Genomic DNA, 18,681 nt, shown 5'->3' with positions numbered 1-18,681 from the left:
CACAGTTTATTACAACTACACAGCATTATCATGGCATACAAACCAAGCCCTTTAAGGTATTGTAAGTAAACCAAAACACTCACTAGCCCAAGGGGGGAAAACTGGAATCATCTACGATATGCAGTGGAAGGACTGTAACAGCCACTAGGACAGACAGGCAGAAGTCTAACAGAGCACTTTCATGAACACCAACTACAAATCAGAAGGTGTGATTGTAACTTCTTAATCTTACAATACATGAACAGTAAGACTTTTTTGTTATTGGAAAGAGACAGATTGACAATGAAAGTTGATAATAAAAATTAGTTGATTTTGGTGATTAATAAGTAGGAATTTTGTAACTCTTAGGTTATTTTTTATTGTTATTAAATGTTTACTCGCTAACAATTAATTAACTATTATTATTATTAATAATAATAATAATAATAATAATAATAATAATTTGCAAAGAAGCTGATGAAACTGTTGATCACATACTCAGCTGCTGTAAAAAAATCGTGCAGACTGATTATAAATTGCGGCACAATTCAGTAGCACAAATGATCCATTGGAATTTGTGCAAAAATTATAATATTAAAACAGCAACAAACTGGTGGGAACATCAGCCTGAAAAAGTCACCGAAAATCAGATGGTCAAGATCTTGTGGGATTTCCGTATACAAACCGACAAAATACTGGCGCATAATACACCAGACATCACACTGGTTGAGAAAAATAAGGTCACAATCATAGACATCGCAATACCAGGTGATAGCAGGGTCGCCGAGAAGGAACATGAAAAAATCGCAAGATACCAGGACTTAAAAATCGAAATTCAACGACTATGGCACAAACCAGCAGTGGTAATTCCAGTGGTAATTGGCACACTGGGTGCTATTCCAAAAGCACTGGAATTACATTTAAAACAGTTAAAAATTGACAAAATCACCATCAGTCAAATGCAAAAAGCCGCACTGCTTGGATCTGCATGCATATTACGAAAATACGTTACGATGTCCTAGGCCCCTGGGTGGGGCCCGACTAGTAACCAATGCCAAATCCGGCGAAACAACTGGCCACTGTGGTACAATTGTACAATAATAATAATAATATGATAATGGATACAGCATAATGATATATACATGTATTGGCAATTTAGTAAAAGAAATTTCAATATAAATTGTAAATTGTGACGGGAAAAAAATCTATAGATTTTATTAACAAATTTTCATTTAGATCTTGTTATAAAGGTGTAAGATTTTTTTTTGGTGGGGGGGCTTTGCTGTAACAAAGTAGCATATGGTTTTGACTATCAGGTGCTATTTGTTGTTATGTATCAGGTTACCAGCAATCTGTATATGCTCCCCAAATGTTACCTATGCTTTTGTATTATTATAGATTATTGTTTCATGATTGGCCAAAATCATGGATATTTTTTTAAAATTTACTGGAAGAGCCAAATGCAAATTTTTCAGTAACATCCCCACTTTATAAGAGCCAACATCATTTTAGCTATGTTACATTATTATGACTTGGGGGATTTACACTCATATGGGAATTCTGGGGAAAAAGTTAAAACTATCTGAATCAAGTAATTTTGATTTCTCCCCACCATTCTAGAACATCAGCTAGCAAATAAAGATGACAAATCTATGAAAAGTATTGTTCTCAGCTCAGTATCGGAATTTAGCATCACAGATGTGCCATCCAAAGACACCAGGAGTGACAGAAAACTCTCGGACTCTACTACATCTTCATTATCATCACTCCAGAAATGTGAAACACAATTCAGCTACCTCGAAGATGCTGCATCAGGCCACGAAAGAGACAATAGTGGTACGTTTTGCTGATGAAGCACAATTTCACGAATCTTCTATATAAATCCCCTTTACTTAGCCTTGGTTCTGTACATCAAAAAGGAAATGGGGCTTTGGAGATGGGTTTGACATTCCATTTTGTGGAGGTTAGATGCTGTATGATTCAGGTTTATATGAAATGGATTTGTGGGTCTGAAGCTGTGAAGCCTCATATGAAAATCTGAAAACCCTAAAAAAAAAAAACTGTTCATGTTGGAAACTGTAGGCAAGACAGATAGGAAAATGTTGGTATTTTAGTCAAACTTTTGTCTGAATATATGCAATGACACAGTGGTAGGTTTTGGATCCCAGTGCAACTGGCATGGTGCAACGAAGCCGGGCGCCCACCACATGAACGTGCATAGTGCATGTGCACATGCGTGCAGATGTGCATGCATACTTACCACCCACGACGCTCCGCGATGCCTCTGCAATGCTCCAGCTGCTTGGCGGAGCATCGCACAGGTGCTGTATGCTCCATGCGCTGAAGCCCCGAAAACTTCAAATACTGGTAAGGAGCGCAGGCGGGCGGGTGGGCTCTCCGAAGCACCATACCAGAATGGTACCTGGCGCTTCCACCACTGCAATGACAAAATATTCTCACAGCTGACAGAAATTCAGATTTCAGCATTCTTCTTCTTCTTCTTCTTCTTGACAACTTGCAGAGCTAAATGAGGGAAAATTTATCCCAGACCATTTTTGACATTTTCTCCTTTGCCTAAAATATGAAACTTTGTATGTTAAATGTTATGCAATCTTAGTTTGGAAGCAACCTGTAAGGGTGTTTTTAATGAAAATTGGCTATTTTAAATACAATTTTTACTAGTCATTGAATGGACTGAACTGTAAAAGTCTTCATTTGTAACCTCTCATTGCTTTGCGTAATAATGCAAGCCTATGGTAAAATACAAATTCACTGACTTTTTTGCCCTACAAAATGTGTTTTAAATGCAGACTAACCCTTTGATTCTTAGACAGGAAAGACAGAAAATATCGCAGTATAGCATCTGGCATACTTTTAGCTCAGAGATTAAATCTTTCTGATCTTGCTGTTTATAAATCGTAGTAGAAAGGATTGTTATTGAATAGTTATCACATCCATCACTAAACTGTACTAAATTTGGATTGGTGCAATAAATTACAGTGTTCAGAAACAGCCATTGGGGTCAGATCTATTTTATGGTTTGCAAAATTCCTATTTCCTATGCTACAAGTGGTAAAGGGTTTTTATTTATTTGGATTCATTTAAATAGTTTGTATCTAACCAACTTGAAAAATGTGACTCTGAGAAACTAAAAGATTAAAAGGAAAACAAGATAACAATAGGTGTAAAAGAATGATGAGGAAATATAAAATATAAAACAGCATGATCAGAGGCCCAAAGTACAACATATTCAAACTTCTTAACAAATTTTCAGATAGGTTATCCAATGTCTTAATCCAGTGGAAGGTGCAGTTAACACACAACAATACCCTGTGGCCAGGAAAGGTGTGTGCTATAATAAAGCATTGTGTACAGACCTGCTATGATTTGGTGTGTACAATGGTTAAAGATCCAATTTAGGTCTCTGAAAGGTCACAGATTTTCTACCTTGAATACACATAATCAGTGATATTATTGTTTTAAAAAATTAAATAGAATAACAGAGTTGGAAGGGATCTTGGAGGTCTTCTAGTCCAATCCAGGCAGGAAACCCCCACACCACCTCATACAAAGGGTTATCTTCTTAAAAACTTCCAGCGTTGGAGCATTCACAACTTCTGGAGGCAACTTCTGTTCCACTGATTAATTGTGGCGCAGTGGTTAAATGCAGCACTGCAGGCTACTTCAGCTGACTGCAGTTCTGCAGTTCGGCTGCTCAAATTTCACCGGCTCAGGGTTGACTCAGCCTTCCATCCTTCCGAGGTAGGTAAAATGAGGACCCGGATTGTTGGGGGCAATATGCTGACTCTGTAAACCGCTTAGAGAAGGCTGAGAGCCCTATGAAGCGGTATATAAGTCTGCTATTGCTATTGTTCTAACTGTCAGAAAATTTCTCTTTATTTTTAAGTTGCTTCTCTCCTTGATTAGTGTCCATCCATTGCTTCTTGTCCTGCCCACAGGTGCTTTGGAGAATAGTTCGACTCCCTCTTCTTTGTGGCAGCCCCTCAGATATTGGAACACTGCTATCATGTCAGTGAACAGCTTGCCTCCAGAAGTTTGGTGTGTACAATCCTTGGAAAGTAGAGAGTCCTCACAATCCTCTATGCCAATGACCTCACCCAACAAATTCATGTTGATGGAGAAAAATTAAATCCCCAAAGAATATACTGTAGGGGCGTAAAACTGATTGGCTTTGGAAGAAGAAGGTGAGAAACCACAAGATCAAGATGCCCATTCCCAAAACATAATCCAGAAGAGTACCATGACAGATAGCATTAAAAGCTGCTATCAAAGCACTACCCCCATCTTCACCCTGTCAAAGATCATCTAAACGTGCAATTAACTGCTGCCAATTACCTGCAATAGACCCGTTAGATCCCACAGGGTCAGCCTCCTCCGGGTACCGTCTACCAGCCAATGCCATCTGGCTACCACCCGGGGGAGGGCCTTCTCCGTAGCAGCTCCGGCCCTTTGGAATGAACTCCGCACGGAGATTCAGACCCTCACCTCTCTCCAGGCCTTCCGGAAAGCCGTCAAAACCTGGCTGTGCCGGCAGGCCTGGGGTTGATGAGTTCCCCTCCCCTCTCGACTTGTATGGTTGTATGACTCTTTTGTATTTTAATTACGTGTATTGTGTCTGTGTTCCCTTCCCCTTCTTAGTTGTTCGCCGCCCTGAGTCCCTCCTGGAGAAGGGCGGCATACAAATAAACTAAACCTGAAACCTGAAACCTAATGCTATATCAGTTCTTTATCCTGGTCAGAGCCCAGGGAAGTTAGAGACAGATGACAATTGCCCAGAATTGTTAAATCCAGAACTGTTTTTTTGATGATGGGATAGACTATCACATACTCTCAGAGTTCCAAATAGCATCCTCCATGAAATAAGAGTCCAAGGCTAGAGATTCCTCAAAGCTCCCATTTATTAGAAGAGCCATGTTGGGCACATCTGGGAAAACCCAAATCTGAAAGCTTCCAGGTTTTCCCCGACCCAGTTGAAAGTTCAAGACTCTGCCCCAGCACCCACATGTCCATTACACGGTCCAATCAGTCACTGTGCCAAAAAAAGATTCCCCTCATTGACACTCATCCAGGTGCCGGGGCAAGATGACCTTGACTCTCTGAGAAGGAATGCTATTTTTACTACGAAGCTACCATGCTCCATACAATCCCCCCCTCCCAATTTCCCACAGAAGAAAATGTCGCAGGCTTGAAAGGCCAATGTAAAGATGGCTTCCAGGCCTGATACATACTATATTTACATGCTGATAGAACCGTGATGGCGAACCTATGGCGCGCGTGCCACAGATGGCACGCAGAGCCATTTCTTAGGGCATACAATGTGTTGTCCTGTCAGCTCCAGAGTGCATACGTGCACTGGCCAGCTGATTTTGGGCTTCATTTTCGGCCATTTTTCACCCTCCAGAGTCTTCAGGGAAGCCTCCTGAAGTCTTGGGAAGGTGAAAAACGGCCCAATGTGCAAACCGGAAGTTGGAAAATGGGACATTTCCGGCCTCCAAAGAGCCTCCGGGGAAGGCTGTTTTCACCCTCTCCAGGCTTTAGGGATGCCACGTCTGTGTGTGTGTGGGTATGTCACTTGCCATGCACAGTGGGTGGGTTGCTTGCACATGTGCAGGTGGGTGGGCACATGCATGTGTGTGATAGCGCGTGTGCACACAATTTTGTCACACCTTTAGAAAAAGGTTAGCCATCACTGTCATAGAACCATTTTTCTCTCATTGATCAATACCTCTTTCTGAATCCATCACCAAATTATCTCCTGAGAAGAAGGATCATTCAACAGAGGCATGGAACTAATACTTAGGTCACTGCATTCACAGCCCTGAAGTCCAGTAGAATCAAAGTCTTCCCAGATAATCATGCTAGATCATGCCTCAGTTCCGCAGGACCCTTGCAGCTGGAGTCCAACTAATATTTCAGGCAATTTTATCTGACAAATGCCTGAAATAGACTTCATAGGAATGTGAATATGTTCCTCAAGAGGGACCGGGTCACCTTGCAGGCCCCTGACTGGCTATAAGTGAAAATGATAAGATTTGTCCTGCTGTCACTGCTGCCTTAATTAGTATTATGGTGGGTAATTTTGCTGAATAATGACTTGAAAAGCTCCCTAGATGTTATGAAAGAAGCAGTCGTGTATTCCAATACCTGAGCATGGATCATTATAAGGGTTATTTTATTGAAGAGATTCACCAATAGAAATAATCTCTCAAATATTCAATCCCAGTTTCTGGAATTATTTAATTTAAACATCACCCAGAGCTAATCGGAACTGGCTTTAATTAAAACACCCTGTAAACTATGTATATAAACAAACAAACAACGTGTTTGCTTTATTAAACTATGTCTCTAGCTAAAGTAATCCTTTAAGATTACTTTACCTACTGTCCCTTGAGATTACTTCACACATAATATAAGGAAGGGACATGGTTCATTACAGTTCCATTAGTGGTCTTAAAAAGAAGAAACAAAGGCATCCAGTTTAAATTCAGGATTTGCCTGCATGTTGAAGGATTCATTGAATCCACCAATATGTTTTACTATACTATTCATTTTGTGATGACACTGGCTGTGAACTGTTAACCCCACATTTAATTAAATACCCTGGTCACTGACTAGTTTTACTTAAAACATTGAATCCCAGATTCAGATGATTCCATTTCCTTAAGTGTGGCCAAATTTTGTCATGTTACAAGATCAGTTTGTTTGATTGGTTTACCTAATTGGGTAATCAATATCAGTTTTTATGTATATAAGGTGCTTTATGGACTGGTCATTGACCACTATAAAAATTCACCCTCTTTCTTATGATATACATATGTATTGATTTTCAGAGAAAGCTGGATCTTCTAGAAACACCTTAAATTTTCAACAAATGCCGTAAACCTATGATTCCTCAAAAAGGATTTTTATAAGAATTTTGTTTAGTTCTTCCTCAATTATTCAATAACTTTCATTTTGAATTAAATTGAAGGTAAAGCTCCATGCAAGCTCATGGAATTGCATTCTTTATTCTGCTGAAACACCCAAGAAAGATGTTTATAGATTGCATTTGATAGTCTAGTTGATACTGAATTTCAAATTATTCCTTGTCCACCTACCCGCAGGATGAGTAGAAAGAAAAAATGATGATAAACACAGGACAAAATCCTATGCAAATCCCATCTTCTTCACTTTGTCAGCCTAGGGTTGCAACTTCAGATAAAATAAATACTAGAAATACCATACTCCCAGAAATAACTACTTGTGATATTTTTCTCCAAAATCAAATAACTTGTAAAATAAGATATCTCAGTGGTATCCATCTATCTATAAGTGGCAGCAATTATTTCACCATTCTTGTGTACCTGTGTACACATTTTGTGTGGGCACAGGTACACACAAAAACACATTCCACTCCCTCCTTTTAGCAGAAACGTTGAAGAAGAGGAAGAGGAAATGGAAACTGGACAAAGATGGGGACAGTAAAGGCATAGATGCACTAGATGAAGAAGTTGAAGACAAACAAAGGAGAGTATTGAGGATGCAAAATTGGGTAGAGATGAATAAAGGGAAGAGGTAACTGAACAGGGGAAAAAAGAGAAAGATGATTAAAAAAAGGTTCAATTCACCAGGCAAACTGAAAAGAGTAGCTAATTTTCAAAAGTATTGATGCACTGAGGCTGTCGTTTGCAGGTTTCATTATTTTGTTTTCAATAGTTTCTTCTATTGCTATCAGCAAATGTAAGAATAAATTTGAGGCAATTATTTGTGGGGAAAATAAATATACTGTAAATATGGAAGAAGTGTTAGGTATGCAACAATGGACAACTTGAAGTCCAGGACTACGTGTAGTTCTCAGATGATGAGGCTCCTCCCAATTATCCCAATTTTTAATGCAAAAATGCAATCTTAATGCAAAAGAACAAGAAAACAAAAGCCAGGAAGTGCAATTGCATTTCCTAAATTAAATATATTTAATTTAGTTAAACTTAAAGCTTTAAGTCACTTTCAGTCAAACATTCTGGTCTGTGTAGGAATTCAAATTAAAGTATTCCTATCAGATAACTATTCAGCCTCTACTTGAATGCACAATATGATGGGGCAATTTCCTGTCTTTCTGGGTAATTTATTTTAATTTTGAGTGTTAGAAATATATTTATTGTCCTAGATCTTCTTTATTCTGGACTACTTTAAAGTGTGTTCTCACCAATTTTTGAGAATGGCATATTAATGAAATTTCAGTGGCACCCTCCCACATAAGATGTACATTCTCACATTTAACTATATCTGGAGCGATGAGAAAACGTATATTGACTTTTGTGAACTAAAAACAGCTCCACTTATTCCAACTTTAGGTAGCCACGTGGTTCATGGAAGTAACTTTCCAGAACTAAATGAAATATGTGTTAATAAGAAACATGGCAGCAAAAAAGATTTATTTGGATAAATAATGGTTTGGATGAATAATAATGGTCACAAGAAATAAATATTTTGGTTTGGGAAATAATCTAAAACGAATCTATCAAATACACAGGCCAAATAAAAAACAAATGCTTGGTGCAACTTAATGATCCAGTCAGAAGAAGGAATTTAATTCACTTTGCAGAAATGATTCAGGTCACGTCATGAAGATCTATTGATAGAAATCCCTTCAAAAATTGGACTGTTTGAATCAGCAGTTGGGCAGGAGGAACTATGGCACAAAGCAAGAATGGACCAATGGTAAAAAGCAACTGAGGTCAAGAAAATGTAGAGTGAAATCAATCTGACAACAGTCTGTAGAGATTCTCAATCATTCAGGTCATCTCAGTCATCCAGGTCTGCAAGGAATATAAATCCTTCCATTCCCCACTATCTGGTCAGAGCTGAAGAAGCTTCTTGGATGAGAAGTGAAACGTCTTCAAAAGAAAAACCAAGAAAGTCCAGTTGTCTCTTGAAAAAAAGCTCCTTTGGGTCAATTTGACAACATTATTAAATATAGTTCTTCTTGTTATCATTTATCTACTGATGGAGAAGGAAGATCTTTGTTCTTGTTGAAATAAATGTGCTAATAACTTTTTTTGTGAGCAGCCAGACAGGCAGAAGACAGGAAAGAAAGTTTGGAACTGAATTTGTGGCTAATTTATTTCACGTATAAATGCATAGGAATGAATGCTCAGTTGCTAATATTTATTGTTTATTAAACATTTAAGTTGTGGGAGGAGGGAGGAATAAGTGATACATGCAAAGCTTGCAAGAAAGAATTATATCCATTACCATAGTTTCATGGTATGTGGTCTGATGGGGATTTAAAAGCATCTTTAATGTAAGGCACAGTGTATCCACCGGAACATCACTTTCTTATTAAAATGTTGTCTTTTTGTGTGGTCCTTCCTGCAAATAATGGGAAGACCTTAAGAGCAATATCCATTCTCTGATTAAAATTATGCAGATGCCAACAAGGTTAATAAACTGAGAAGCGTGCATATTATTAAGAAAACAGATCTTACATTTCAAGTCAGAATTGAAAAGATGCTTAACTTCAGATTTGATATTCTTCTATCTGAGTGCCAAGGCAGACGAAAGGGGAGAGGGAAAAACTTAATAAATATATGTTACCTAAAAGAGGAGAACTTTAATTACACCATGGACTACTGGATAAAATGATTACGTTTTCTACGCTGTAAATTTCATACAATTAAATGCAGTAGTGTCACCTTATAACATGTTTCAATTTGATAATTATTTCAGTTCATTTACTCAGGAAAAAATATAAGCATGAATTTACTTAGTATCTCCCAAATCTAGTCATTTTCATTCTCTCAGACTGACTTGGGAGTTATTTGTGCTTGTCTGAACTTAAATAGATCCCTGACAAATTTAGATAAGTATTAAAATTGATAATATTATGGATGATAGCTTACTAATAAAAATTAATTCAGCACCGTGCTTCTTAGTGTTATTATCTGATATTATAAAACTTGATTTTAATGTAATATTTGGGATACACAGGGAAGCTTTTGACTGACAGAAAGCTCCTAGGGATGAGCTGGTTTTTTTTATTCTGATGTTAAGGGGGTTATTGATTTACAATGTGAATTAGGTTAAGAAATTTCATCAAAGGGTGTTTATAGATACCAGTGAACCAAATGGTACTTCCCTGTAGTGTGGATAATTAGGAAGGGGGATTCAAGTCTAGGGCAGTGATGACAATAGTAAAATGTCACCAAGGTTAAAATGGACCAAAAATTTCCCCTTTGTGACAATCTATGCAACCAATCACAGAAAACATTTGTTTGCCTTTCAAATTGCTGTCCCATGGCTAAATAAAGGGCACTAACTCTTGAACACCAGTTTGGAATAATGATTACTGCAACAGGCTAGAAAGACTATGAGTTATAGTCTCAGTTTAGGCATGAAAGGCAGCTGGGTGACTTTGGGCCCATCACTCTCTCACCACCCAACCACCTCAATGGGTTGTTGTGGGTTAAATAAGAGGAGGAAGCAATATTAGGTATGTTCACTGTCCTGGATTATTTACTAAAATAATAAAGGCAGGCTATAAATAAGTATGGTGCTGGAGAAGACTCCTGCGAGTCCCTTGAACTGCAAGGCAATCAAACCAGTCAGTCCTAAAGGAGATCAATCCTGATTGCTCTTTAGAAGGCCAGATCCTGAAGATGAAACTCAAGAACTTTGGCCACTTAATGAGAAATAAGGACTCACTGGAGAAAAGCCTATTGCTGGGAATGATTGAGGGCGAAAGAAAAAGGGGATGGCAGAGAATGAGGTGGCTGGATGGAGTCACTCTGAAGCAGTAGGCATGGGCTTAAATGGACTCCAGAGGATGATAGAGGACAGGAAGGCCTGGAGGAACATTGTCTATGGGATCACGATGGTTTGGACATGACTTTGCAACTAACAACAATAGCAAAATAAATAAGTAAATGCAAATAATCTCTTTCTCCCTGGGAATTTTGCAAACTTATTAAAAGAGTTAAGATGCAGTTAATATTCTTGGAATCTTCTTCCAGGAGATCCTTTTCCTTACTAGCATTTTTTCCCCAAGTACAGGGTCTGCTTTCTTCAGATCAACTGATTACTGATCCATTAATTGCAAAAGAATTGACTGACCAACTGATCATCATGGGCTGAGACAAATTGATTGGCCCAAAGTCCCTGAGATGGCTTTCAAGGCCAAGGCTTTTTAGCCCAATGCCTTAACTACTAACCAAATTGGCTCATTCTCATTTAAACAGGAAAATAGTTCAACTATCAAGCCTGATTAAAACAAAATAGTCTCCATTACTTTTTAAAAAGTTTTTTATTAAAAAAAATTTAAACAAACATCGATATGTGAACAGTGTAGCACCCAGGTGCTATACATTCTAATACAAATAAAATTAATAGCATTAGTCACAGTTATTACTTTCAACCAACTTATATATTTCTAATAGTAATACATATTTAGATAGTTATTCAATTATTCCATGTCTTCTCTTATTATTGCTCTTATTTTATTATATAAAAGTGTATTCACTAATCTTCCCCTTTCTTATTTCTATCTCTTATTCTAGATTTTAATCATGTTACCCTTTGTTACAAAACATTTTATTTCTATCCTAACTAACTTCTAGTCATATCACCAACCTACAAAAAAAAAGAAGAAAGAAGAGAGGAAAAGCAAATCAAATCAAAACAACACTAAAGACAAGAAATCATCTGTCCATCATCTCTTACCCGCTTCAATACTTTAATTGCTATGCTTTTTTATTTTTGACCTGCCTCCCATATTCCTCTCTAGGATCTTTATCTCTTTCTACATCTGCTTCTTGGCTGTTCAATCTGAGTATTTTTCCCACCTCTACCCTCCTCCACTGCCCAGTTTCCAGGATTTCTGCATGGGCAGGTCTCCATTTCTGATGCAGTACTCACACATTAGTACTTTTCTTGGAATAAGTATTTAATTTGAGTCTTTTAATTTAACATTCTCTGTGACATCTCCTTTAGCAATTTTTTTTATTTATTTTTTAATGGGATGTTAGTCTGTACAGAGCCAAGGAGATATTTTAAGCATAGTAAATGAGAGTCTGGGAATCAGGAGGCCAGCATGTAGGGAGAAATGTTTAAGCCACATGGTATACTGATCCTGGCCATGATTACACTTATATAGATGCTTAGTACGTACAAATTCTTTTCACAATCTTTTTTTCTCTCTATCAATCTAGTTTTTATGGCTGCAATAAATAAGATTCCTCTAGCTAAGAGGGACTTCCTGCTAAGCAGTTGCATTTAATTTGTGCTAGAAAATGTTTCTAGTGATTCGTAGCATAAGAAGTGTATGAATCCTTTACTATTGTTATTTTTAATGTGAAGAATCTATCACAATGCCGATGGATTCCCATTTATCTTGTGAATCTCACGCTTTGCCCTTTTCCTTTTGAACACAGATGAATGTGCCACACTCATCCTGGCCTGCTTATTCTGCCAGTTTTGGGAGTTTCTGTTCATGTTGCCCGACGTCTGTGAAAACTGGCTGATCGATACCTGCTGCCCTTCCCATAGATACTACCAAACATCAAACGACACTTCCAACAACGGTGACTGCAGCTGCAACTGTGACCTTGATTGCAGCATCCTTGAGACTTGTCAGGAAAGCGGAGAATGTCTTGAACTGGCTCTGGAAATCTCACAAGTCTGTTATCACTAGAGTAAAAATACTTGTGGGGTTCCCTCAAATTATTCCTGAGGAAACCGAAGGATGGGTTGATTTAAATCAGAATAGCAAGCTTAGAGCAACATGTTTGCCAGCTTCACCTGTTTAAATGCATCTTATTTGAAATCCTGTGCAGTCTGTATAGCTTGCGCCCTCTCGCCTCAAATTGAAGAGGTTCTGGATGAGAAACTGTCTTGTAATGAGGTTTAAGAATCATGTATGTAATATTCCAAAGTGGGGAACATAGATATTGTTTTCCTTTTCTGATAAAACTCAACTTCAGGAAACTAAAGGCAGTTTGGTAAGTAGTATATTTAAGACAATTCTCTCCACTATAAATAAGTCTTCACTCAACACATAATTAATAAGATATGCTGAATTTAGTACTGTAAGATTTAATGACAGCTCAGAGGTGCTTCTTCAAGAGGCAAATGGACTTTCTGGTTTTTCATTTGGCTTTGCGAAATGTCTTCAAAGAAAAACCAGAAAGTCCAGTTGCCTCTTGAAAAAGCACCTTTGGGATAACCATGACTTGGATGACTGAGAATATCCATAGACATTTAATGACAGCATTGGCAGAAGATGGGGAGTTTTTTGCTTGTTTTTTTAAAGTTATTGATTTAATGGAGCATCTATCTATAAGATATCTCCATCTCAAGTATCATTTGCAGAGAGCAAATTAGAAAAGAGGACAATAGACTAGATATGCCTTAATTTGACCCAGCATGGGACATCCCAATTTATTAGTGAATCAATCCAATTGCTTGCAATTTTTTTTGCAAATCTTATTTACAATTGATTCTGTACTTCCTGGAGAAATGCTTGTCATATTTTAGGACCTCAGCCAGCTTATCTTCCTAATGGATTTTATATATAAACATATTCCACATTGTTGGCGATTATTAATAATGAATGATGTTATGTCCTTTTATAATTAAATTTTCATTTTTACGGTCTCTTATGACACACCCACATGCACATACTTCATTTCAATCAGAAAATTTAATGAATTAGAAAGAAGGTGAAGCATAATTACAGTAAATGTACATTTAAACATATTTTGAGTGTATTGTAAAGAACATGTATTTTACCATGGTTCTGAAAGCTGTGAGCCTGAGATTTTCATTGTGCACCAAAAGATTATGGCAGCATGATGCTTCTTCGTGGTGTTGGTTCCACCAGAAAACAAGGCCCCATTATCACGTTTTAAAAATTTTTCACTACTTTATGTATGTGTATATATATATTGATTTTCACAATTGTATCATAAGGAATGGATTTTGGATGCCATTATACTGTTGCAAAATAAATTGAATTTCAGGATGAACTAATGAGAGTTCATTGTCGATGTCGTTAAAAGTGACAGACTCCACCCCTGTCTAAAATCCATCTGTGTGTGGCATGAAATACCCACTCTCAGCACAAAGGAAGAATGCAGAATGTGATCATTCAGAAGACTAGCTTACAAACTACCTCGGGGAAACCATATTATTTTGTGCATCTCTATTAGCAAGAGATAATCTACTGTATGTTCTAGTGTATATTTTATAGAAGCACAGTCAGCAACTGATAAAAACCCTGAGCCAAAGGCAGATCATAAAGCCAGCAGTTTAGAACCAGTTTAGTACTAATACCTAACCTGGGTGACTGGATGGAACTGAACCAGAGGTGGTATTCATCAGGTTCTGACCAGTTCTGGAGAACCAGTAGTGGAAATTTTGAGTAGTTTGGAGAACCAATAAATACCACCTCTGACTGGCCCCACCCCATCTATTCTCTGCCTCCCAAGTCCCAGCTGATTGGGAGAAAATGGGGATTTTGAAGTAACCTTCCCCTGGAGTTGGGAGGGAATGGAGTTTTTACAGTATTCTTCTCCTGCCATGCCCACCAAGCCATGCCATACCCACCAAGTCATGCCCACAGAACCGGTAGAGTGTGTGTGTGTGTGTGTGTGTGTGTGTGTGTGTGTGTGTGTGTGTGTGTATGTATATATATATATATATATATATATATATATATATATATATATATATATATATATATATATAGAGAGAGAGAGAGAGAGAGAGAGAGAGAGAGAGAGAGAGAGAGAGAGAGAGAGAGAGAGAGAGAGAGAGAGAGAGAGCAAGAAGAGTCATATATATGTGTGTGTGTGTGTGTGTGTGTGTGTCTGTCTGTCTGTCTGTCTGTCTTCTAGGGCTGAGAGAGAATGACTGGCCCCAGGTCATCTAGCTGGTTTTGTAATTAAGGTAGGATTAGAACTACCAACTTCTGGTGTCTAACCTGGTGCCTCAACCACTATACCAAACTGCCTCTGCAATTCCTAGACTTGGAATTCTAACACCGCATAGGCTGATGCGTTTTATTTCAAATATACTGTATGTATATATTTAAGTGCATTTATAATTGTGTCTATTATGCATTTATTTCTATGGTACATAGTAAAAATGAGTGAAAAATACAGAGATAGGAAAAGAAAAAGGTATAGTTCTAATTGGCAAACTCTTAACTTTACAAACACTTGAAACATGAACAATTGCAATCATTTGAATTGGGCTTTAAATAAAATGAAATAATAAATAGAGCTCAAAAAAGGTATTTAAAAGCAGGTGCATTACTGAAGAAATATTATTTTTGAGTTCTTGATTATTAAATTGGATAGTACAGATTTCTTTTATTCAAAAATTGTTTTTCTGACTGCAGTGGGTAAAAGAGGAAAGCCATGATAAGTTACTATATTTTGAAAGACACCTTCTCTCTGTCTCTGTCTCTCTGTCTGTCTACATTTCTCTCTCTGTCTCTCTCTCTCCCCTCATTAAAGGAATAATCAGAGTTCAAATATAGATATTATGAGTGTCCTGGTGGTGTAGTGGTGAAGACTCTCGCACTTGGAAGGTTGAGAGTTCAATCTTAGGTAGCAGCTGATATTTCTGTCCTAGGGTACAAAGAAAATCTGCTGCAAACTTCACATGGCGTCAGGAAGGGCATCGCCAGTAAATGCTCAGCTCCATCCAGTCGCCCGACTCTGCCCTGAATTAAGGATTAAAGGAGTAAAAAGGGAGTTTAAATATAGATATTATAGCCCACTATAGATATTTTATCCCAAGTTATAGACTCACAGCAAGAAGTATTCTATCATTAGAATTTCTAGAAGTTTCATTTGTATTTCCCACAATGGGAAACTTTTTGTGTATTTGGGAACTATTCTAAGTCAGGAAAAACAAGAATAGCAAGAATGACAGGCGCATGGAATTAAGCAAGAAGAGTCTCCCTCACCAAGGGCCTAGGTAAAGAGCCAAATTTCTACTGATTTTTTTTAAAGAACAAAGTAGAGGCCATCCAGATCTCAAGAAGAGCCTCAGTTGGTGCTGGTACAGAGAAGACAGGCTTCTGGATCTGATGGGTGATATAGTTTAATCAAAGGAACTTGGACCACACCAAACCTGTAGAATTGAATCAGCTAGGCAGATGTTATGGGAGACATGTGGTCCTTCAATCAACAATCCCTCTGCTGTGATGTCGGACTTTAGAGGTAGCAATTAGCCCTTTGAATCATACCTAGAAGCAAATTGGCAATCAGTGCAGTTCATGAAGCAGAGGTATTTCATACTGGGGCATGCCCATCACTGCCTGTGCCTCTGCATTCTGGACCAGTTCAAGCTTTCAGGTTGTCATCAAGGGCAGCCCCTTGTACAGTATGCTGCAATAGTCAAGCCATAATATTAATAGGGCATGAGAAACTGAAGTAAATTTGAAAAGCATAGCACATATTTAAACAAATTGAGTCATAGAATCATAGGGGTGGAAGTTTTCTTTCAACTTCCTATCCAAGGCAGGAACTCTTACACCATCCTGGACAAATGGTTGTCCAATCTTCTCTTGAAAATCTCCAGGGATAGGGCATCCACAACTTTAGGAGGCAAGCTTTTCCACTGATTGATCAATCTCACTGTCGGGAAATTATTTTCAGGTTGGATCTCCTGATGGCTTCCTTTTAAGATCACCTGCTTTTAATCTCTTATCTTCCATTTGCTTTGTCAGGAAGTTTGTGTCATTCCTTGATTTTAATTTGCCCCCAGATGCAGGTCTACATAGCCAGCTTTTATTATATTACACACCCTCCTAGCAAACCAGTAGCGTACACCAACATATAACAACACACCCTTCTAGCAGAATACCAGCCTACGCATAACAATGTAATCATTGTCAGGGTTCCAAGTAACACCCCCAATGAAAAAAGGCTCCGAGGCTTGAGGTTCCTCAAAGTTCCATTTTATTAGACATGTCATATTGGCACATCTGGGAAAATCCAAATCTGAAAGTTTCCAGGTTTCCAGATGAAAGTTAAAATCCCTGCCCAGCACCAACATCAGAGGTGAGTTCCTAGACCAGTTTGGCCGAGTAGGTAGTAACTTGGCTGGCCACCCACCACCCCAAATCGGTTCTATCAGTGGTGCCTTTTTTTACCTACCATGCAAGCGTGCATGTATGCAAATCATATGTGTGTCCAAAGCACATCCCTAAGCAAACTGGCAGTAGAAGAAGCCAGAACCCACTCCTGATCCACATGCCCATCACACGATCCAATCAGGCACCTTCCCCACTGGAGATGCCTCCCGTCACACCACTCCAGGTGCAGGGCAAAATGTCCTTGAGAAAGTAATGTTATTTTGACTATATCTACTCCACTCTATATAATTCCCCCTCCCAACTTCCCACAGGCTTTGACTTTGCTGTACATTTTCTCATTTAGAAACAGATATCATGGCCAGGGAAAGAACGGTAAGTGCTATTAGGTAAACTGTATAAAAAGAATTCTATTAGCTCAACACAGAGGAAAAAATGAAAGACTTTATATATCTAATAAGTATAATGTACAAAGTACCACATCCATTTTGGGGAATAGACACAGAATTGTTCACAACAGCACAAGAAAACAGCTGCAATTTTTGTTTTATTCCATAATAATACATGCTTCATTTCACGCACAATGTGAGCATTTGTAGCTCATAATATTTGCATTTAATATTGTAAACTAAACAAGGTCCTGCACAATAAATTTCATGCTATATTTCAGTAAATCTTACTTCTTTTTAGACTCTATTTACATATACTAAAGTAGCAAATGTATTTACATTTACTTGGAAGTATGTTCATTTAACTTAATGGAATTAGCTGAAATTCTGAAGCACTGTATCTATGGGCCCATTTTCCTGTGAACTCACCAAACATATTAAATGAAATCTCTCCAGGAAACACTTCTAATGCAAGTGTTGTCAGTTTAAGGTAGTTTCAATCAATTAAACTGGGAAGATTATGACAAGCCCAAGCAAAATGGTGACTGTCTTCTACTCTATTCTGTTCTATTCTATTCTATTCTATTCTATTCTATTCTATGATAGGGAAAGTAAGAACTTTCTTTCTTTCTATACCTGATTGCAGAATGCACTCAATTCTCTGTCAATGTAAAGCTAAGGAATTAGACTGAGCTGGAGTCAACCTGCATTACCTATAGAAATAGAGAAAAACCATGATTATTCAAAACATAATCCCAACTGTACATGAGAGGTGAAAAGGCCAAATAAATGACATAATGCCATTGTCACAAGGCTTTTTTTTGCTAGGGATCTCATGCTGACTAATACATACATCTTTTCTTGCAATTAAATATAAATTATAATAGCAGTGCTAAAGTTTCTATATTCTGTAAACTACACAGATCTTGACTAGTTGTTTGTGTATGTATTAATATGATGCAGTCAATGGTGTGTTTCCATTTTTTACTACCAGTTTACTCGTGCATGGACACACATACGCGACACTTCTGCACATGTGCAGAAGCATCCGGGCAGGTGGACAGAGCCTCCTGCCACCACCACTACTGACTTGCCCCATCTAGGTCGAACTGGCAGCAACCCATCTCTGGATGCAGTTTTACACAGTGATCATCATAAAAATTCCATCATAAAAATCATAAAAATATTCCTTAATATTTTAGGTTATATCCA

General features: G+C 37.9%; 1 protein-coding gene across 1 annotated transcript in view; it reads left to right on the top strand.

The window, feature by feature from the left end:
* MDFIC2 (MyoD family inhibitor domain containing 2) overlaps window positions 1–12,667 on the top strand; it is a 127,398-nt gene extending 114,731 nt beyond the window's left edge. The window contains exons 5-6 of the mRNA XM_087708208.1: window positions 1,600–1,815; window positions 12,408–12,667. Coding sequence (XP_087564334.1) covers window positions 1,600–1,815; window positions 12,408–12,667 — 476 coding nt within the window. The remainder of the gene's footprint in view (window positions 1–1,599; window positions 1,816–12,407) is intronic.
* Window positions 12,668–18,681: the final 6,014 nt, after the last annotated feature.

This window comes from Thamnophis sirtalis, unplaced genomic scaffold (genome assembly GCF_051295495.1).
Source record: "Thamnophis sirtalis isolate CommonGarterSnake01/CBP01778 unplaced genomic scaffold, rThaSir2_p1.2 scaffold_3, whole genome shotgun sequence".
In the NCBI taxonomy this organism is placed as follows: domain Eukaryota; kingdom Metazoa; phylum Chordata; class Lepidosauria; order Squamata; family Natricidae; genus Thamnophis; species Thamnophis sirtalis.
Note: the sequence above shows the minus strand (reverse complement) of the source record. Positions and strands in the feature narration are given on the sequence as shown.